Genomic DNA, 23,973 nt, shown 5'->3' on the forward strand with positions numbered 1-23,973 from the left:
TTGCAATATGTTGATGACCTTCTGCTTTGTGCTGAGGATCTGAAAACATGTCAATCTGCATCCATTTCTCTTCTAAAAATTTTTTAGCAGAAAATGGCTGCAAGGCTTAAAAAGGAAAAATTACAGATTTGTAAACAAAAGGTTGTTGTCTAGCTCAAGAAGGCAGACATCTCACAGAACGACACAGGGCTGCAGTTCAAGCCATTTCTGTATCTTCTTCTGCTGCCAAAGCTTCGCACCTTTTTGGGACTTGTCTCATACTGCCGTCCCTGGCCTTTCATGCGACAGCAGTATTGACGCAAAAACATGGAGGACGTCCACGGTCACTTGGGTATTACTCCATGAGATTGGATCCGGTAGCCCGAGGAGCCCCCTCCTGTGTCCGTGCGGTAGCAGCAGTACAAGCAATGGTTGACAAATCTTCTGAGTTGGTCCTGGACTACCCCCTAGTGGTTCTCACCCCTCATGACATCCAGAGTATACTCACTCAAGTACAACCTAAACACCTGTCTCTAGCTCGTCAAATAAGGTTGCAATGTGCTTTGCTCATGCCCCCCCTTTAATATTTCTTTTCAATGGTGAACCCGGCTACTCTTCTTCCAATCGAGTATCCTGTTTCAAATGGGGGAGGGGGAGGCATAGGTGATCAAATGGGGGAGGGGGAGGCATAGGTGATCAAATGGGGGAGGGGGATGCATAGGTGATCTATGTATTACAGATCAGCTATTTTTTAAAAATTTTTGCAAATAAGAACGTGATCTATTTGGAATAGAATATCAGCATGATTGTCTAGCATTGATGCAACAAGAAAGTTTAAGTTTTAAAGAGTTACTGAAACCCCTTGTTAATACATATTTTGAGTTGTTTTTTTATAGATGGTACCAGGGTGATTGACAACTCCACACCAGATATGCAGTGTTCACACAACAAGATCTCTAAAAGCAGAATGCCTCTGCATGTCTCAGCACAAGAAGCGGAACTGAAGGCCCTCACTGAGGCGTGTAGAGTGACAGAAGGTAACCATTTACACTGACTCCTGGTATGTATTCGGCATAGATCATGGTTACGGCCCAATATGGAAGGCCAGACATTTTTAAACTTCTGTAGGACAACCCATTGAGAATGGTGTAGCAGTACAGAACCTTATGAAAGCCCTACTCCTACCAGACAAAGTAGCAATCCTGAAGGTGAAAGCTCATACTAAAGCCAACAGTGCAGAAGCAAAAGGCAACGCCCCCGCAGACTTCAGCGCCGACAGCGGCCCTCAAGCCGTGGAAGAAAGAAGAAAAGAAGATACTGACCGCACAAGTCAGAGACTATGATTTGGACTTTGATAAAAATTTGAACATTGACAGTCACAAGCCAGCAAAGAAGAAAAAGATAAATGGACTAATATGGGAGCAGTAGAACAGGGTGGCATATGGCAAACAGTCAGTAACTTGCCTACCACAATCCCTGTACCCCATGATGGCCCAGCTGATCCATGGAAAGACTCACCTATCGAAGGCAGCTATGTTACCTACGCTTGAGAGAGAAAGGGTTGCCCCCTGGGTTCTTTGTAGCTGCTACATCATTTGTCCAGCTTTGCATGAGCTATGCCGTAAGCAACAGGGTAGAAGTAAATTGACCACAAAGGCACTTGCCAGGACCACTCTACCCATTTCAGGGATTGCAAATTGACGACATTCAGCTCCCACGTGTTGGGAAGTATGAATATGTGCTTGTTGTTGTTGATGTTTTTCAGGTTGGAGGCGTACCCTGTTACAAAAGTAAATGAGCAGGTAACCGAAAAGAAGCTCATGAATAAGGTAATCTGCAGATACAGGGTACCAGAGGTAATCGAGTCAGATAGAGGTACACATTTCACAGGTGAAATAATGCAACACTTCATGTCTGCCCTGGGTAACTCCCAGGCATTTGACACCCCCTTATCATCCACAAAGAGCCAGAAAACCATTGTGCATTATAATATTTCTCTTCAGGCAATGAAACCCTGCACCAGAGGAAAACGAAAATGGTATGATACCCTATTAGGGGGAATTGGTACAGGTGTAGGGGTTCTGAACTCTATAGATTTAGAGGTGATGAAGAATAAAATGGCTAGGGTAGGACAGGATGTTTCTAGATTGATAAATGTTCAGGCACAATGCATGCCTTCCTTGTTCCTCCCCCGATGTCTTGCATTAGGATATGATAAGGATGTATTAACGCCTTTTTAATCTGGTTTTGCGGTTTAAAAGGATTTGTTTGTAAATATGAGTAAATTCATGAACTATACACAATGTAGCCTGCAATATGTATATATGATTCACGAGAGGGACAAAGCGGTCAGATGTGATGACAAATAATGAAAAATTGTGGAGAAATATTCTCAATAATGTAATTCCAGTAGCATCCTGGATACGGCCCCGGGCTGATAGTGTAGAATACTCTGATGAGTATAGCACTGGGGAAATGATTTTATGATGTAAAGGACAGAAGCCTGATGTGTAAGTCTGTAGTACTACCTGTGGTGTTCGGACCGCCTCTATATGCTTTCCAATATTGGTTGCCCAAGTTCGCAGGTATGATGATTTATAGTGAAAATAAAACCCATGGTATAGAGAACTGTGAGGAAACACTGGATGGCCTAGCATGCGGACGGAGTACAGCCGCATATGAGCCATGTTTCCAGCAGCCTTCAATCAGCATATGTGATTGGACGGTGTTACCTGCTTCTTCTATATGCTGATAGAAGTTGGCCCCCAATATGTATATATTCTTTGTTGCCAACCGAACTGGAACCACCAATATGTATAATCTCACCACTCCATTGTCTGGATGTATACAGAACATGTCGGTGATACATTGATTTACAGAAACTTACACATTTTTGCCAGATGCTGAAGCAACATTAAGCTACTACTGGTACCCAGATGCTATCCCTATGTCAACTCTGACAGTATCCTTGGGTAGAATTGTAAGACTAATGATAGATACTGAACACCTTTAAAAGCATTTGGATGTTACTAACCTCTCCCTTATGGAATTAGAAAAATGGATGGGTAGGAGATAAGCTAGTCAGCCTAGGTACTAAGATCCAGGTAGACACAGAGTATAACTGGTATGATATTTTTACTGAATGGTCACCTATTGCAGGAAAGATGATGGATTTTATGTTTCACCCTTTACTAATACTGTTTCTTTTGTTCATTCTTTTGAGTGTTTGCAATTTATGGACATTCTGTGGGATACGGAGACAAGCAAATTATCTGGAATCACTCCCTCTACGATATCGTTAAAACAGTCATACGTAAAAGAGCAACAACAGTGGGGATCCGGCGAAGAGGATAGAAAGACCGGCAGGGGTGGCTTAGCACCCTTGATAGTACCACTACAAAGGCTCTTTTCAAGATGGACTGTTTCAAAATGGGGGACTGTGAGGGTTATGAACATGAAAACTTATATATGTATACATTTCATCCATCTGTGATATACGTTTCCGGAGGCTTTTAGGCCTGAATTGTATACATTAAATGCTTGTACATTTAGATTAGTACTTAATTACATTAAGTACTGGTGTAATCTTAAATGTCCATCATGTCTCCAAGAGCTTGTTTATCTCGTTACACTGATCAAAAGGTTGTATGGAATGCTTTGTTTTTACTGCTGTCTAGGTAGGGCATGTGATTAAAATGTAGAGTGTAATGATAATCAGGATACCAGACACGATGTCTACATACAAACAAATAAAGCATTGTTTATAGAGAAGACACAATTATTCACCACCTGAGTACTTTGACCTCAGTATAACAGATTCAACCTCTGTAACACTAGCCTTTGATTCGGACGACACTTGGATACGCCTACTTATTTTTGTATAAGAATAAGACAATGTACACAATAAACTCAGATTGCTTCTAGACACAGGCCTGATCTCTGTGTTTCATAGCTTTCTCACGGCGGCCGCCATAACCATCTTTGATTTGGAGCCTCACAGCATATTGACGGAACATTGAATTCCCTAACATATACACAGACCGCACGGCATGCACAGAGCACATGATCATACACATATACACAGACCGTACGGCATCCACAGAGCACATGATCATACACATATACACAGACCGTACAGCATGCACAGAGCACATGATCATACACATATACACAGACCGTACGGCATGCACAGAGCACATGATATTACACACACATACACAGACCGCACAGCATGCACAGGGCAAATGATCATACACACATACACAGACCGTACGGTATGCAAGGAGCAAATTATCATACACACACATACACAGACCACACGGCATGCACCTAGCACATGATCATACACACACATAAACAGACTACATGGCATTCACAGAGCACATGATCATACACACACATACACAGACCACACGACATGCACAGGGCACATGATCATACACACACACACATACACAGACTACACGGCATACACAGAGCACATGATCATACACACACATACACAGACCACACAACATGCACAGGGCACATGATCATACACATACACAGACCGCACGGCATGCACGGAGCACATGATCATACATACACTGCACGGCATGCATGGAGAACATGATCATACACACATATACACAGACCACACGACATGCACAGAGCACAGGATCATACACACACAAAGTACTAGAAGGCAAGTGCCTGTTTACTATAGACAATAAGTGAAAAATAGAAAAAGCAGGTAAATCAGCTGAAGACTAATTAATTCCTATTGCATTCCAGTTAGGATTCTTCTCCAAAAAGACTACGTACAACGCAACTCAATGCAGGTCATGAATACTGTGAGTAGGCATCATCTTGTTCTTCTTGTACAAGTGTAGGTGTGTACCATCCAATTAAGAATATCGACACCTCTTTTTGTGTTATTGTAATAATTTATAATATTTATGGTTTACAATAACCTCAGAGGTGCGGTGCATTGTGGCGAGCCCCACAGAGGCCCGCACAGAAACGTCACCGCTGACGCGCTGGTTCTGCTCTGCTGGGCGGCAGCTGGCACATAGCAGAGCGGAGGAGCCGGCAGAGCAGGTAAGCCGCAATGGTCACTGCTGGGGCACAGCTCACATCCCGCTGCGACAATTCTCTCAGTGAGATCCGACCCGGCCGTCTGCTTGAGCCCTAAGGAGGGGTCCCTCATGAAACAAGAAAGAGACCCTTTTGCTGCCCTGTGTTTGCTGGGAAAAAATTGCTTGGAATGAAAGTCTTGTTTTGACTCACTGTGCCAACTAGCGTTAGCCTGTTCATCAGCAAGTGGTCAGCGAGTTCCATTGATGTAAAGAAATTGTCCATGCAATTCTTTCACCACCTTGAAAGCAATATTTGCTCCCCTCATGTTGCCTTCTTTACCCAAGTAGGGCAAGCCTTTCAGTGGGTAATAGTAGCTGGAGTCGCGTATCTAGAAGATCTGTATTCCATATTTTGCTGGCTTTCAACTTATGTACTGGTGAAAGCATCGGCGACCTCAGAAGGAACCAATTGCTCATCAGTAATCATTCATATCTGAAAGATAGTACTTTTGAAGATTGTGATTTATTTGGTCCCATATTTCATGAAAAGGCGCAAAATTGTCCTTCGAACACTTCTTGATGACTTGTCATCAATTCTCAAACAGTTCATTAGATCTTCTCTTACTCATCGTGGCATGGAAAATTGGTGGACCGTATGTCTTGCTTCACAGAATATGGACGTTTGAGAAATTACTTTTCAAGTGACCTGCAGTTATCAGCAGTGCACTGAAAGCTCAAATGTCTAGTGAATCGCAATTTTGCCACAAAAATAATGAATATTTTACTTTATGAATTCTCTGTTTGTGCGAACTCGACAATTTTTAAATAATGTCACTCCTGATGTACAAATCAAAAGACTCTTTAGCTTTACCATGTCTGTTTGTGACTTGATTAAGGGGGGGAAGGGACTTGTTATTTGTATAGGGCCAATGTATTCTTTCAGGTGATTTATTTATTACCCCCCAGCAAGCTGGGTACTCAGAGGGAGGAGTCAACCTTGAGCTAGCTACCTGAACCATGTAGGATTGAACCTGCAACCTTCAGGTCGTGAGCAAGAGCTTAGGACTGCATGTCGCCGATGGATTTTTGCTCCACAGAAAACCATCTATCCATACATAGCAGGAATTCTCAGCAGCCAGCGGTGCTGTGTTGTTATCTTTCAAATCAGCATCAATATTTTCAGCACTTTGCTCCTCTGGGACTTCACATGCAACACTCATGTGATTCTCTTCACTGTCATATGCCTCCGGTTTACTTTTTATCAGTTGTCTAATTCTTCCACGTTTGACAATATAAAACATATACTTTAACATGATCTGACTAACTTATACGACACAAACCTGCTCTGCTTCACTGCTCTGGTTCGCCATTAGGTGCATTTTAGCAGAAGCTGAACTGACCTCCTTCCAGGCTCTACAACAACTTACCCAGAATTAGATTCGTTATGGGAACTCTCACATTCTTGAAATGTACTTCAAAGTGTCCTCCATGAGGGGTATCTGCAAATCGTTAACACACAGTAACAGAATTACTGATAAAGTAGGAAAACATCTAACAGATCACAGGAAATATGTGGTGATGCGGGTGATTTTTATTTATTTTTCATTCACTCATTCATTCATTGCCAACATAAGCCGCAGCGCTGAACAGAGATGGTCAGCACTCACGTCACCATTGGGGCTCACAGTCTAATTTGCAAATTGATCAATCAGAATGTTTTTAGAGTACTTGGAGAAGACCTAAAAAGAGGCGGAGAATGTACAAACTCCATGCAGATGTTGTCCTTGAACCCAGGACCCCCGTGCTGAGGGGCAACAGTGCAACCACTGAGACAATACGCTGCAACCAAGATGGTCTTTATTCCGAACCAGTGTGAAGCAAAGTCACGGGGATTGTATACATGGGCTTATGAAAGGTGAACTTGGGTAATTAAACTGAAATATAATATTCTTATTGTAATAGTTTACTTTAGGTCACAGAAAATGGACACACTTACTGATAGAAGGACAGGTTTGAGAACCAATTCCCAGAAGAATGCAGAAAAGCTGCACAATGTAATATCGGGGACCTACCAATCATAATCATACCCTCATCGTCAAAAAATCTGAATCGAATGAAACGTTTCCTCTAGACATAGTGGATGTCCTCTTGTTACTGTCGCAGTCCTGGCTATAAACAGATCATGGGAGAGATCCTTGTATTGTCCACTAATGTATTTATACCTAGTTATTTGATCGCCCCTTAGCGGTCTTTTTTCCAGGGTAAACAATCCCAATTTTGATAGCCTCTCTGGGTATTCCAGTCCTCTCATTCCATTTATTAATTAATTTAGTTGCCCTTCTTTGAACCCCCTCAAGCACTGTGACATCTTTCCTGAGCACCGGTGTCCAGAACTGTACACAGTATTCCATGTGAGGCCTGACAAGTGCCTTATATAGTGGGAGGATAATGTTCTCGTACCTCGCCCCTACTATACCTCTTTTAATGCACCCCAAGACTTTCTTTGCTTTTGCAGTAGCTGATTGGCATTGATTGCTCCAGTTAAGTCTGCAGTCCACTAGTACCCCAGGTCTTTTTCCATATCACTTTTCCCTAGCAGTACCCCATTTAGTATACACGATGACATCCGTTTCTCCTGTCCATGTGTGTAACCTTACATTTATCAACATTGAACTTCATTTGCCATTTTTCTACCCAAGCCCCCAGTTTATCTAGGTCCTTTTGTAGCTGCACATTGTCCTCCGTTTATCTTGTATAGTTTTTGGCGTCTGCAATATTGATATTTTACTGTGCAGCCCCTCTATCAGGTCATTGATAAATATATTGAACAGAATGGGTCTTAATACTGAACCCTGTGGCCCCCCACTAACAATGGTGGCCCAATCAGAGTACGAACCATTTATTACCACCCTCTGCTTTCTATCAGTTCTTTACCCAGCTACACATGTTTTCGCCCAGTCCGATCTGTCTTATTTTATATATCAGCCCATTATGCAGCACGGTGTCAAAGGCTTTAGAGAAATCCAGATATACGAGATCAATAGACTCTCCCAGGTCCAGCCTAGAGCTTACTTCATCGTAGAATGAACCCCTTATGAACCCGTGCTGATGAGGAGTTATTCCGTTGTTCTCCTTGAGGTATTTCAGGATGGCGTCTCTCAGAAACCCCTTGAATATTTTTCCAATTATTGAAATGAGACTGTAGTTACCAGAATCTCTTTTCGACCCCTTTTTGTATATTGGAACAACATTGGCCATGCGCCAATCCAGTGGTAGAACCCCGGTCTCAATAGTGTCCATAAAGATTAGAAATAGCGGTCTAGCTATCACGTCACTTAGTTCCCTTAGAACCCTTCGGTGTTTTCCATCTGGACCCGGCGATTTATCGATTTTAATCCTATTTAACCAACTCTGCACTCCCTCCTGTGTTAGGAATGCAATATGTAGTGGGGAGGGGAGGGGTTGTTTTATTCCCCTGTATCTCGTGCGACATTTCTTTTTCATTCATGAATACACTTGATAAAAAACAATTTAATAGATTTGCCTTTCTCCCCTTCATCTTCAATGGTTTCTCCTGCATTATTTGCTAAAGGGCCAGTGCTTTCAGTGCAAATCATTTTACTGTTTATATCATTGAAGTATAGTTTAGGGTTATTTTTGCTCTCTTTGGCAATCAGTCTCTTGGCCTCCTCCTTATCAATTTTGTATCTTTTCTTTACATAATTAGTTTTTTTCTTTGTATGTTTTTAGCGCTTCTTGGCTGCCTTCTTGTTTTAGTAATTTAAACTTTTTTTTTCATTTATTGCCCCCCTTACAGTCTTGTCTAGCCACATCGGTTTCCTTCTACTTGTAGTTCTTTTATTTTTAAAGGGTATGAAGTGCTCACATGAGGTATTTGGGATGTTTTTAAACTTTTCCCATTTGTTGTCTATACTGTTATTTATGAGGATGTTGTCCCAATTAATGTTACCGATAGTAGTTCTCAGCTGATCAAATTTTGCTTCACTAAAGTTTAGTTTTTTTGTCGCTCCCTGATAAGGTTTTTTATTAATTGATAGCTGGAAGTTAATTATACTGTGGTCACTATTTCCCAAGTTTTCCTGCACCCCCGCTATTCTGTCTGGTTTGTCGCATTTATCATCAAGCCACGTTTCCTTTATTCCCACTATATCGTAGTTTTCATCAGACATTCTCGCTTCGAGCTCACCCACTTTACGGATCAGACAATTTATACGGTTGTTGTTCTTTATATTCATTGTGCTACTTATGGTACTATTAGCTGTTCTGTCAGTTCTAACTGTATTAACCCTACACCTTGCTCGACCCCCATTCCTATTCCTTAGTTACAGGTCACTATCTACACTGTCTACCCTCTGTTTCTCTTTTCACCCTCCCCCCAGTCCCTAGTTTAAACACTCCTCCAGCCTTCTAGCCATCTGCTCCCCGCTTCAACTCACCTGTCACCCGCGGCGGCCCCCGAATCTTTAGAGACGAGCAGGGAGATACTCGGCTAAGGCACTACTCGCTCGAGTAAAGTGCCTTAGCGAGTATACTCACTCATCTCTACTGGCCATAGACAGTCCCCATCCAACCTGACAGTGCTTGAGAAGAACTATAGAGGAGAATGGCAGAAAATCCACAAATCTAGGTTGGTAAACTTTGTGGCATTATACCCAAGATGACTGGAGGCAGTAAACACTGGCAACAGTGCTTCAACAACGTGTTCTTCAGCTTCTGTTTTCACTTTGTCATTATGGGGTTCAGGGTGCAAAATGATGGGGAAAAAAACTGATTTTTTTAAATTTATAAAGTGAAACCCACAAGAGACCAGAAGGATTTAACTATATGGCAACAGAAAGACGTGTGAAGTTCTATCAGTTGCATCATTACCTTCAAACCCGAACACCTTTAGCCCTCTGACAAGCTCTACACCTTCTGTATCCATTGGAACAAGAATCATACTGTGCATCTTATGTCTGAAAAATAATATTGCTTTAGTGAGATGTAACTTCATATTTTAATTGATAAATATAGTTCGCATTGAATCTGTCCTAGGGCACATGCCGACGGTCGTAAGGTCTCCCTGCAGTGTTTTACACATTCGGCAGCTATATGCTCTGCCGGCAGAGACCGCATATGGCTGTGTATGGCACTGCACATGCCCGCGAATCACACGCCCACGGAGATGAACCGTGTGATTTTTTTTTTTAATTCCCTGCTCTGGTCAGACTGTATAGGGCTCATGCTACAAACGAACACAGAGGAGTAGAGCATGCTAAGATTTATTTCTCTTGCATGTTGATACGCAGTGTCCACACACCGGTGTGCATGGATCAGTGAAAGTCCATTGACTCCATTCACTGCGCATCATGCGTCCGTGCAATGGATGCGTGATACGTGGTGAAAACAAGGTTGTGGGCATGAGCCCTTAGGTGCTGAAGGGTGTCCTTTTACTAACAGGGGTATTGATATTATAGTCATGTTTATATGATAGGTGCTACACTAAATTTGATGGGGTCAAAAGACTGACATTAAAATAGTTGGCAGACTTCTCAATGAGAATCTTTGACCATGAAAACATCCCTAAGTTACTACTGAGACACAGATTCCACCAATGTGATTCCTATCTCTGAACTTAATGTCATTCCACTGCAGTGAAGCCACAGACAGCCCGTCCGCTACATTGTAACGCGTCCCCTGGAGTCCCAAGCTCTGAAAACAGTCTAACAGGACTCCTAGATGACTTGTCAGCATACAGTCCATGGGGCCTCGGCAGATTAAAGCCCCATTTAGACACATAGATTATCGCTCGAAGTTCGTTATAACGATAAAAGTGAGCGATGGTTTTGCTTTTAAAGATGGACATTTTTAACCTAACGAAAATCATTGGAAAATGTCGGTCTTTTCAGTCGCCGTATTATCGCTGTGTAATGTTTGCATTGAAAACTCCCCTAAAATCGCCGGACGACTGAACAAGGTCATTTGGACCAAACAAACAGCAAACGGACGAACGATGGATTTTAACCGGACTAAAAGACAACGATGAGCGAATCGTTAACGACAACTGAAGGACGGGCGCAAGATAGACACAACGATTATCACTAATACGTTGGCTTTTAAGGGAATTTCTAGCCCTAATTGGTGTGTCTAAATCAGCCTTTACTGCGGAGGGAGTTAAAGTGAGTTCAGAGAAGACTTACATCCTCGGTTTTAGTGCCCCTTCAGCACATCCCACATTGTAGAAGTTTAAAGGCTGTTTTTCATGGTGCCCGATGCCTTATAATATGCAGCATGTTTCAGCAATAAAGTCAAAAAGTTGTACAAATTCCTTAAAGGGATCCTGTCAGCTCGAACACGCTGTCCAATCTGCCTGCATCATGTTATATAGCAGGAGGAGCTGAGCAGATTGATGTATAGCTTATGGGGAAAGATTCAGTATAACTTGTATTTCATTCATTTAAACCTCTGCTCATTCTGAGCTGAACAGTCCAATGGGCGGAGCTATCAGTGATTGACAGCTACCCTGTATGTACAGTCATACACAGCTGTCAATCACTGATAGGACCGCCCATTGGACTGTTAAGCTCAGAATGTGCAGAAAATGAAATAAAATACAAGTTCTACTGAATCTTTCCCCATATAACCATATATCGATCTACTCAGCTCCTCCTGCTCTGCAGTTTGGACAACATGTTCAGGATGACAGGTTATCGCTAATGGATTTTCATTATCTGTTTTCTAACTTTAAAAAAAAACCATATCAAAATACATAATTATAGTATATTGTCAAAAAGAATTTTGCATATACAGACGTATCACATCTTAACAGAAAGATAGATAAATAAGATGAAATGGAAGAACGCCCCTCCTCCTCGGGCCCTTGGATGCCACATTAGTTACATTTCAATTATAATGCTGATCAAGAGAGAACTGGAACAATAGGATATATTAATGACTTATTGCACCATCCATTACCCAGAGATCTGGCCAAATAAAGTGCGGAACACTTGTTAAGTTCCGGACCCCATCAGAATGTTTTTCTACCTGTGAACACAGAGCCAAGTAAGTACCTGGAGGAGGAGTCATTTCCTGTTTTACCCATCACAATAGCTATTTTGTTGTTGGCGTTTCCAGCGCCTGTAGAAAAGGGATAAAAAGGGAAAGTAACATCAAAATAACATAACATGACTGTCAGCACACTTGATGGTAGTTTCTTGCCTAGTAATAGTATTCCTCTCAACACTAACCATCCCCCTGATTGCAACCTTCTTATATACTGCATACATTAGATGGATTTTCCAGGATTAAACTATTGATTACGTGTACTCGGGATAGGTCATCAATAGCAGATCGGTAGGGGCTCTGACACCCAACACCTCTGCTGATCAGCAGTTCGTAAGAGCTGCAGTGTGCTGGAAATACATAGGTCCATTGATTGTGCAACAGCCAGGAATTGTCTGGGAGTCTGAAATACCACTGTGGACCACTGCACAGTGTATGGGGCTATGTACTTCCATCACACAACGGCTCCAGGCAGTAGCACAGCAACTCGGAAAAACAGCTGATCGGTGACAGTGTCCAGTGTCACCAATGTTCTTCTGATGACCCATTCTAAGCCTATGAGGCCATAAGTAAGAACCATATGCTTGGTTTGAAATGCATAAGCAACTTGTCCAATGTTCCTGCTTTATTCTGAATTATGCTTTTAAAAAGATTGTGTTTTTGAAAGGAAGAGGCAAGCGCTGGATACAACAATAATGTGCGGGTTCTATATCTGTCCGTGACCAATGCGCTTTCCTATATTATTCTTGTGCATAGAAAAAAAATTAAATTCAATGAATGGCTGAGTGCTGCCTGTGACTGGCTGAGTGCTCCTCCAATCAGATTCAGCCCTTTCAGCAGGTGGGGATTTTAAATCCCTGCTTGCTGAAACAGATTCAGAGCAGTGCAGGGGGAAGACGAGCTGGACGCGCCTGAGCCCCGGCAGCTGAGGAGAGGTGAGTATATATTTTTTATTTTTAACACATTCTATGGATGATTTTTCAGGGAAGGGCTTATATTTAAATCCCTTCCCGAAAATCGCTGCAGGGCTTGCCGGCAGCCATTGCTTTCAATGGGACTACAGAAGCACCATTCCCATTGAAAGCAATGGGAGAACATCGCGATCCTCTGCCACAGCTGTGGCAGGGGATTCTTTACTCCCCACGGGGACTCCTGATGTCACTGAACACTGTGACAGTGCTGTCACACTGTTCAGTGACAAGAGGACTCCCTGCTGGGGAATATGGACATGCACCATGGACCTATGGCGCACGCATGTCCTATGTTTTGTAGGTATGTGCATTTGCACGGCTGTAAAACACGGACATATGAACACACCATAGGGAACCAATGGTTCTTATAGGCGTGCATTTTGTGTGCACAATTGTACGCACATAAACATGCTTGTCTGAATCCACCCTTAAGTTTGTAATGCAACCGCTAGTGTTTCTCATAATCTTCTACTGGTCCCTTCAAATGCTTTCTTTTCCTCCTCCATTAGTAAGTGAATAAAGTGAAGAGAACCCAAAGTAGCTTCCTGCAGCCACTTTATCATCATCTCATGGTTCCTTGTTCTATTAGCTGGGAGTACGCCAATTCGTAGCCCTCTAGGAACATTTTTTTTACCGTAATTTTTAATTTCCCAGAATGATTTTATTTCTCCTTATATCCCTGATGTAACTCTTTAAAAACTGTACCACGTGATGGCGCTATCTTATTGATCTGGGAAAACTCCTTTTCACAAAAAAATTTACCTTCCTCCATCCACTTATCTACATTTAAAGATTCAGGTAGGAAACTGAACATATTTATCTATAATTCTAGGTAAATACTCACTTTTATCACCACAAAAAGCAATCAGAATGTCAGGAATAAATCACCCCTACAGGTGGAAAAATAGTCACAGCCACAAAAAGTTTTAAAGGTTCGCAAAAAAGTTCATTGTATTCTTGGTTAAAAATTACATTTTATAAGCAATCAAATTATATAAAGAACCTGACTTACACCTTCCCCTCCTCTGTTCTTCTCTCTTCTTTTTTAGTTAGGGAAATATAGAGAGAGGCGGGTCAGGTTCCATTGTAGGGTCACCCTTTTTGGGACGGGTATTCCACTTGCTCATCTAGATATTACAGTCTGGGATATTATACGGTGCAGTTAGGTTTTTAAATATTTTCATTACTCATAAAATACAGTACACTTTTCTGTGAATCTCTAATACTTTGTGTGTCTGTGACTTGTAGAGGGCATTTATTCCTGACATTTTGTAAGTAATATGTACTGTATCTATCACGTACCAAGAGTCACTTGTTTCTGCTAATTGATTAGTGTACATGAAGGGAATCTCCAACTGGTCGTCTTCCGGATGTTGAAAACTGCAACTCTCAGCATATTTGGAGTTGGGAAACTACAAGTGTAGGAGAAGCTGCTCATATCTGAGCTAGAGCTTGATCTGAGGGTGTGATGACACCACAGAGGCATCTGCAGAAAGATTTCTTGGGAATTACAGAATGACTAATTCCGTACAAGTTACATCCAATCTTGAATTTAGGAGACAAATAACAGGGTGGAGACAGGATGGAAGTACTGAGGTTTATTCCCCGCCAGGTTTATTCCATATACCAGGAACTGAGCGGGTCATCATTAACAGCTATGGACCTTTCTCCAAGAAGAGAATTAAATAAATGAATGGCAAGCTTGAGGTTTAGTGGAGAAAAGGGAAGTAAAACTGTTACTGTTTACCATGAGTAAATAGGTGACCTGATACTATATGTATTGGGAGGGGTATTGTCTCTACTTAAGGAGAGCCCCTAGAAGGTGAAGAGACTTATAAGGCCATGCATGCTCCTCTGGGTAATATATATGCAAATAAGGAAGATGGAACAATACCTCTGCAGCGCCACCTATTGGAAAACAGCATTCCTTCAACTCGATGTCAGACTCGTTAAACAAGTCTTTAAATCAAAGATTGGGAATTGAAAACCAAGCCAAAAATCCATACACAGATAGCTGTTTCGGATTTTATGCTCTTCATCAGTGTGCTGTAGAATTCTGGCTTGGCTGGTGAGATCAGAACAGTCTTCAGAGCAAAAACACATCCACCAATGACACTAACCAGATCCAGAAAAGTTCTGCAGATAAACAGTTTATTTGTAACAAAAAGTTAAAGACTTACCATTTTACCAAAGTCTCTTCTAAAGATCTGTTATATATAGTATCTGAGTGAAGTTGAGCATGACACCAGTTCACGCTATCCACATCTGACCTTACATGGCTTTACCCAGATTATTTGTGTGTTTTACTCACCAGTGCTCCACCACTTCTTTCCATTGATGATATAGCTATCTCCATCCCTTGTGATGCTGCACTCAATGTTGGTGGCGTCACTAGAGGCTACATCAGGCTCTGGAGAGGGAAAATAATGTAGGTTATTAATAGTGTATGGAAGAAGGTTAAAGGCGTTGCTTAATAATAGCAACTTATCACCTATCCACAGAATAGATAAGTGCTTGATTAATGAAGGTCCCACCTCTGGGAACCCCACTGATCATGAGAACTAAAGGTCCACTCATCTCTATTAGACTATCAGAGATAACTGAGCGCTGTCCTATAGAGAGGAATGCATCCCCAGCGATCACTTGTCACCTATATACAGGACAGGTGAATCCACGGGGTAATGGTTTTCCACTGGGCTATATGGAGTTGCTCCTCACTAAAAACCAGTGTGGATGAGTAAGGGAACAATCCTCCAGGGCAGCCCCTGTTGGGATGGTGGCCAACTTGATAGTCAATATCTGACCTTTTAACGGGCCTTGCAATATAACTAGGGATGTGGCTACAATTCCATTGGGGGATGTTGTGCATGATTATTCATATACCCATATACAGGATAGGCAGTAAGTTGATATAGTGGGACAACTCCTTTAACGTTTCTTTAAGGCTTGATATGTTAATGCAGTCTGAGAATTACTTTGATAAGCTTTGATTAAAAATAATTTGAAAAACATACAGATATATCCAATCTTAGCTCGGCTTAAATTCCATTAAGGACTCCGTCACAGCCATCCAGCAAAGAAAAAAAATGGATAAATTAAATGTGTGTGTATAATATAAATGCTCTATATAACAACCAAGGAAGATGAAGTCTCGCACGTATTCTATGGCATCGACAGCGAGGCCATAGAATGAGTGAGAGACGTCATCTTCCTTGGTTCAAAAACTGACCAGGCTGGAGAATCCATGCCAGAGATAAAACGTAGGATAGTATTGGGGCGAAGAGCGATGCTAAACATGGACAAAATCTGGAAAAGTAGGAATATCAGTATAGCAACTAAACGCAGGATAGTGCAAACCATCGTATCCCCCATAGCCATGTATGGATGTGAAAGCTGGACTGCGAAAACAGCTGATAGGAGGAGGGTTGATGCTTTTGAGCTGTGGTGCTGGCGAAAGCTGCTGCATATACCCTGGATGGCGAGAGTAACAAACAGAGAAGTCCTGAATCGTACAAGACCCGATATATCACTGGAGGGCAAGATGACCGGGCTCAGGCTCATGGAGGGCAAGATGACTGGTCTCAGGCTCATGGAGGGCAAGATGACCGGCTCAGGCTCACGGAGGGCAAGATGACCGGGCTCAGGCTCATGGAGGGCAAGATGACCGGGCTCAGGCTCATGGAGGGCAAGATGACCAGGCTCAGGCTCACGGAGGGCAAGATGACCGGGCTCAGGCTCACAGAGGGCAAGATGACCGTGCTCACGGAGGGCAAGATGACCGGGCTCAGGCTCACGGAGGGCAAGATGAACGGGCTCAGGCTCACGAAGGGCAAGATGACTGGGCTCAGGCTCACGGAGGGCAAGATGACCGGGCTCAGGCTCACGGAGGGCAAGATGACCGTGCTCAGGCTCACGGAGGGCAAGATGACCGGGCTCAGGCTCACGGAGGGCAAGATGACCATGCTCAGGCTCACAGAGGGCAAGATGACCATGCTCAGGCTCACGGAGGGCAAGATGACCGGGCTCAGGCTCACGGAGGGCGAGATGACCGGGCTCAGGCTCACGGAGGGCGAGATGACCGGGCTCAGGCTCACGGAGGGCGAGATGACCGGGCTCAGGCTCACGGAGGGCGAGATGACCGGGCTCAGGCTCACGGAGGGCGAGATGACCGGGCTCAGGCTCACGGAGGGCGAGATGACCGGGCTCAGGCTCACGGAGGGCGAGATGACCGGGCTCAGGCTCACGGAGGGCGAGATGACCGGGCTCAGGCTCACGGAGGGCGAGATGACCGGGCTCAGGCTCACGGAGGGCGAGATGACCGGGCTCAGGCTCACGGAGGGTGAGATGACCGGGCTCAGGCTCACGGAGGGCGAGATGACCGGGCTCAGGCTCACGGAGGGCGAGATGATCGGGCTCAGGCTCACGGAGGGCGAGATGACCGGGCTCTAGCTTACGTATTTTGGCCATATAATGCGAGCAGAGTCGCCAGAAAAATCTATAATGCTTGGACAGATCAGTGGCAAAAGAACACGTGGCACCAACAGACATGATGGCTCATACTGTCAAACCTAAAACTGTCATGGATATCACACAACTGAAAGAAGCCATGCAAAACTGAAAAACATGAAGGAAGCTCACCTTTAGTGTCGCCGAGGGTCGCAAATGACTAAACGGCTAACAGCAACTTTTAACATGTGAGTCTATGGTGATAGACGGCATCTGTCACACAAATTACTGTATTTCCTATTTTGTACGATTCTTCTTTAAGAATCGTCCATAATTATTAATGGGAGCATTGAAAATGCATCATAATCATAAGCCATACGATTTGCATGTGCATATTTAACACAGACTATTATGAGGACCACATGAAAGAAAGAACCAGGAAGTGCAGAGCAGAGAAAAACGCAAAATGCATGAAAATTGTCTGTTTCTTACTGACCAAAATTGCCCTCGCCCGTGTAAATACACCCCAATTCAAAAATAATATACAAGTCATAGCTATAATTTTCTCCTTGCAAAAAGGGCTCATTCGCATGACTGTGATATCAGCGCGTATTACGCACAATGCACTGCTGTGTGACACATGATAAATGGGGTCAATGAAAGCATATAGACTTTTATTGATCTATTCGCATTAGTGTGTAAACACTGTCTGTAGATATGCACATGAAAAAGATCCCAGCATGCACTATTTCTCCACTAACCATACAGCGTGAGCCCTATTCTCTCCTATGGGTAGCATGTGTGTGTATGGGTCACGACTCGTACACAACTCCGCTATGAAACAGAGCAGGGAATTTTTAAAGAAAGACAAAAGTCACTCTGCGCATGACCGTGTGCTTGTGATACGTGGGCATGCGCAGTACACTCGTAGCCATACACGGTCTGTGCCGGCTCATACAGACCGCTACCGGTTTACACACACGGCCGCGTGACCGAGCCCAAAGACTGTAAGTTCAACCTAAATGTTTCTCTGCGTAACTTTTTTCCTTTTTCCATCCACTATGTATACTAGAACACTACAAAACAAGGAATAGGACTGCGCTGGCACCATCCGTGGAGGGAAAAGGTACTGCTCAGAAGATGGGAAAAGGTAAAAATATAAAGTTCTCTGTCACCGCGGCTCAGTCTAATAATGAATGCCCCCTAGTGGTGAGTGCAGCTATTGGATTTCTCTTTCAGTAAATCCCTTTGCAAAGCAAAAGTACAAATGTTGGTAAATACAAGTGAATATATAGGCCCCCTGTGCACGGCCATGACGGAATATCGGCAGGGATATTCCACTGTGGGGGACACGGGGGGAATACTGAGAGGTCTCAGGGGTGAGCCTATCTAACAGATAGGCTCACCGTGGAGAATCGTGGCATGCCACGATTTGAGTCCCGCAAGCGAATCATTGATCCCCCTCACTGTCTAATATCTAATCTGCCCAGAACTGGAAACAGTTATTCCAGATAAGGTCTGACTAAGGAAGAATAGAGGGGGATAATGACCTCACATGATCTAAACTCTATGCTTCTCTTAATACATCCCAGAATTATTTTTGCCTTTTTTCTGTTGCATCACATTGTTGACTCATGTTCAGTCTATGATCTATTAGTATGCCCAAGTCTTTTTCACATGTGCTGCTGCTTAGCCCAATTCTTCCCATTCTGTATGTTCTTTTTTTTATTTTTCTCGCCCAGATGTAGGACTTTGCATTTCTCCTTGTTAAATACCATTCTGTTAGACGTCGCCCACAGTTCAAGCTTTTCTAGATCTTTTTGAATCCTCTCACTCTGTTCTCTAGTTTTAGCTATCTTTCCTAGCTTTGTGTTGTCAGCAAATGTGATTCATTTTTGGGTGGGAAAGCACATTGTTGATTACTTGGAATTAGTCAACAGAAACACAATTTTATTGGCAATTTTTTTTTTAAATTAAATGTGAGTTATGAGTGTTCCACATCAGGAAGATCATCTGTAATAATCCTGTAATTATAACTATAGTGACATAACATGCATTTATATAATAAGACTTATTTCATTTCTAATTTCTCTAGTGTTAGATAGATAGATAGATAAATAGATAGATAGATAGATAGATATGAGATAAATAGATAGATAGATAGATAGATAGATAGATAGATAGATAGATAGATAGATAGATAGATAGGAAATAGATAGATAGATAGGAGATAGATGGATAGATAGATAGATAGATAGATAGAAAGATAGATAGGAGATAGATAGACCTGTAATAGATAGATAGATAGATCTGTAATACAGTGCCATACAAAGACATCCTATAACATGCACATAATTATGCACAAAATGTGTATAGCACATTTTTCTAACACTATGCAGGACAGCTCTCTGATTTTGGAGGTTGTTTCTTATATGTATGTTACAGTATGCAGGACAGCGTTCCGATGGACATTGACATTGGAGAGCTGTCCTGCATAGTATAAGAAACATGTGTCGGACCCCGCCTGACATGGGTTCTATGCAGGGAAATCTTATTGTCGGACGATGTCCGACACTGGACTGAAAGGGGTTAACTTCCTTCGCTTGTGGCAAAGGCCAAAAAGGAGGAAGTGTTCTAGCAGAAGCATCCTTTACCAGCTTTCTTCTACTAGGAGAGATAAATGGTGCCTACCTACCTCCACTCACCTCCGTAAAGCCAACATATTCTGGGTTTAGAATGTGCTGATTGGACATTTCTTATTTACAATATGCAAAGATATTGTTTAATAACACTTCAGATAGTTATCCGCTAGGATCCTCACCCGTCATGCAGAAGCAAGACCCGATTTCGCCTGCAAGTAGAGGCTCCAGCCATTGTTTCTTTTGCGCCTCTGTGCCATACATGTGCAGCACCTCCATGTTACCAGCGTCTGCAAATAGAATTCATGTACTTTACCACATTAGAGAAGGGATATATTAAAAGCCAAATTTGCTTTAATAGTAACTGATCAGAAACTATTTTACTTTCTGCAATACCTCCACGTTCTCAGACTCTGTTCACATCAGTGTAGTGGCTGCAGTGTATAAAGGAAGCCATAATGAATTGCCTGATCTGCTGTAGGACAGATACTAATGACATCTAATGTATAATAGACTGCCCTAATAGGATTCCCAAAGGTAGCTTGAAAAGGGGGGTGGGCCCTGAAACACGTTCAATATGTATCATTAACTGTAAATGGACTATTACGTTTTACTTGCCATATTACATGCCATTTGGGCAGCATTAAATATTTCATATTGGAATCTCTGGCTCTACTGGTTGTTCATGTACCTTTGGAAATCCTATCAGAGGGGTGTATTATACATTAGACCGCCCTCCCAAGTAAAGGCCCATTTAGACACAACGATTATTGCTCAAAAGATGTCCTCCAGGGTAATCAGGTCCGACCCCCCGCTCAGTGCAGAATTCACTAAATCATCCCAGACAGATATTTGTCCAGCCTCTGTTTAAACATTTCCATTGAAGGAGAACTCCCCACCTCCCGTGGTAACCTGTTGTGTCATTTACAGTGCAAGATGAGCGATCACCTTGCGCTGCGAGTGCGGGGATGCAGAAGACAAGCGGGGTGTCCTCGCTTGTTTTCTGGATCCAGCTGTTTCTCCGCTCCGAGTGCCTGGCTGTTATACAGCCGAGCGCTCCGTGCAGAGGATGCAGAAGACAAGCAGGGTGTCCTCGCTTGTCTTCTGTATCCAGCTGTTTTCTGCATGGAGCGCCCGGCTGTTATACAGCCGGGCACTCTGTGCGGGGTATGGAGGATAGTGCTGGACAGCTCTGTTCTTCATACCCCGCCTGTCTTCAGGGAGTGGGATACAGCTGAAACAATAGTATCAGCTGTATCCGGCTGTGAATCCCTGATAAGACTCATTGTTAGCACCCTGAAAGACAACCATGAGCGACAGTATAATGAAAACTGCACAATGTCAGTGCAGTTAGACACAACGATTATTGCTCCAAAGCTGTCTTTTAAGCGAATTTTGAGCGATAATCGTTGTGTCTAAATGGGCCTTAGTGAAGACTTCCCTTATTTACATATGTCATTGCTCTCCTATGGACCTTTCTGAGTGTCGGAATTTTTACTATTTGTTGCCTTTTTTTGCTTGTTTTTTTCTTTCCAGAATTTTTTGTGATCTTTGGATTTTCCCTGACGCTCTCCCTACTTCTCTATGCCAGCGGTTGGCACTTGGGGTTCTGGTAGGTTTGTGTGTTAATTATATAGAGCCTCTCTCGGTCAGTTTAGCATCCATTGATACTGAATTATATTAGAGCATTTTGGATGTATTTGTCCCTTACTATTAGGACAAGCGTGATAATAGGGACAGGTTCCAGCACGGGGCCGCTCTTATCAGGGCCAATACTCCATCCACGTATAAGAGAGAAATAGGGATATGATAGATTTATGCTGCACATGATATGGTTTTACCCATTATTGTCTATCTGAAATCTATTGGTGTCGGACCCTTTTGGTGCATTTTTTTTTGTGAAAATTATTTTTTATGCTATTTATTATGAGGTTATTTGGATTTTAGATTATTTAATAAAAGTTAACTTATCTATGTGTGATCTGTTGCATGGAAGTGATTTGTTTGTCATAAAGTGTATCAAGTCATCCTTAGCTGCTGTGCCAGCCAGAAAGGGTTCCCATCCACGGTGCCGGCCAGAAAGGGTTCCCATCCACGGTGCCAGCCAGAAAGGGTTCCCATCCACGGTGCCAGCCAGAAAGGGTTCCCATCCACGGTGCCAGCCAGAAAGGGTCCACATATACGGTGCCGGCCAAGAAAGAGTTCCCATCCACGGTGCTGGGTGGAAAGGGTTCCCATCCATGGTGCCGGACGGAAAGGGTCCCCATATACGGTGCCGGCCAAGAAAGATTTCCCATCCACGGTGCCAGCCAGAAAGAGTTCCCATCCACGGTGCCAGCCAGAAAGGGTCCCCATATACGGTGCTGGCCAAGAAAGTGTTCCCATCCTAGGTGCCGGCCGGAAAGGGTTCCCATCCATGGTGCCAGCCAGAAAGGGTCCCCATATACGGTGCCGGCCAAGAAAGAGTTCCCATCCACGGTGCCGGCCGGAAAGGGTTCCCATCCACGGTGCCGGACAGAAAGGGTTCCCATCCACAGTGCCGGCCGAAAAGGGTCCCCATACACATTGCTCAAAGTTTATCTGAACTTAGATACTTTGTCAATAGACAAAATTCTGTACCAGCAGCACAAACATACATTATATTTGAATCTGGTACTTTCCCTCCCCATCTTCGTAGCTTTTATTCTTAGCTCATGTAATGTCAAGACACTATGGAGCCTAATTCTGCATGCAGAACCCTGCAAGTTCATGTTTCCATTCTGCGATTGATTGAGATGTCCAGTAGCGGCTGGTATCTATAAGGTCTCGCGTAATACGCAGTGAATAGAACCCAATGATTTCAATGGGTTCGTTCACTTGAGCGATCACGTGAAAAAATACACAGCATGTTCTATCTCGGTGTGTATCACCTACCGTAAAAGCCCATTGAAATCAATTGAGGTGCATAATAACAAACCTGTATATTTGCTGCGTATTTACACACTAAGAGCTTATTCAGACGGGCGTATTTATCATCAATATTTTGTGAACCCAAACCCGGATCGGGTCCAAAATAGGTAAGAAATGCTAATCTTTCCATTATACTTTCTCTCCGCTCCTGGTTTTGGCTCACAAAATACTGATGTAAAGTATGCCCTAAATCAAAGCGATTTTGTGTGTCCTTTTTAACGGGCACAAATACGCTGCATACTTACGCAAGTAAAATGACTGCTAATGGGCAGAAAAACGCAAGGTAGCAGCGTATTCTGGCCCGTGTGTATGATGTGTATTCATGGGCCGAAATACGGATATGGCCATGTGAAGGACCCTAAGACACATACCTGGTGCTTGGCAATTAAAAACATCCTGAGCAAAGAAATATTTCCCAGTTTCTTCTGCAATGAAGGCATAGTCTGTCTGGCTAAGACCACTGATAGCTGGCAGAAACAGGTTCCACAACCCTTCAGCTTTTGCTAGTTCCTAGACAGAATTGAAAGAAAGGAAAGGTTTGCTCTTACTACTACTCTACCTTTTGTGGTAACATACATTTCTAGCATTTAATGGGTCCTACAGGGTAACAGACTGAAAAAGTACAGAATTAGTGGCACTCTGGCCCATGGGCAAAGTCTAGTACTGCAGCTCATCCGTAATCAAGTGAATAGCAGACAAGCCCAAGGACAAGAGTGGCGCCATTTCTACACAGAAAAAAAAGCCAAAAAGCTGATTATTTTTTGTACTGTCAGACAATTCCTTTAAAATCCAAACGTCCTGACCTGTGCCCGAGTACTGAGCAAAACTAGAACAGTTCAGGGATATCTGTAGCAGCAGGTTTGTATCTAC

The 23,973-nt window shown here is 43.0% G+C and overlaps 1 protein-coding gene across 2 annotated transcripts in view; it reads right to left on the reverse strand.

Annotated features, from left to right (window-relative positions):
• Positions 1–23,973, reverse strand: part of LOC136586775 (acyl-CoA dehydrogenase family member 11-like) — a 50,331-nt gene that overhangs the window by 13,982 nt on the left and 12,376 nt on the right. For both annotated transcript variants that reach the window (XM_066584992.1, XM_066584991.1), the window contains 6 exons: positions 23,475–23,613; positions 20,337–20,444; positions 15,381–15,479; positions 12,107–12,173; positions 9,927–10,012; positions 6,464–6,535 (listed from right to left, as the gene is read on the reverse strand). In XM_066584992.1, the coding sequence (XP_066441089.1) occupies positions 6,464–6,535; positions 9,927–10,012; positions 12,107–12,173; positions 15,381–15,479; positions 20,337–20,433 (421 nt within the window). In that variant the 5' untranslated portion in view covers positions 20,434–20,444; positions 23,475–23,613. The remainder of the gene's footprint in view (positions 1–6,463; positions 6,536–9,926; positions 10,013–12,106; positions 12,174–15,380; positions 15,480–20,336; positions 20,445–23,474; positions 23,614–23,973) is intronic.

The sequence above is a fragment of the Eleutherodactylus coqui genome, chromosome 12 (genome assembly GCF_035609145.1).
Source record: "Eleutherodactylus coqui strain aEleCoq1 chromosome 12, aEleCoq1.hap1, whole genome shotgun sequence".
In the NCBI taxonomy this organism is placed as follows: Eukaryota; Metazoa; Chordata; class Amphibia; order Anura; family Eleutherodactylidae; genus Eleutherodactylus; species Eleutherodactylus coqui.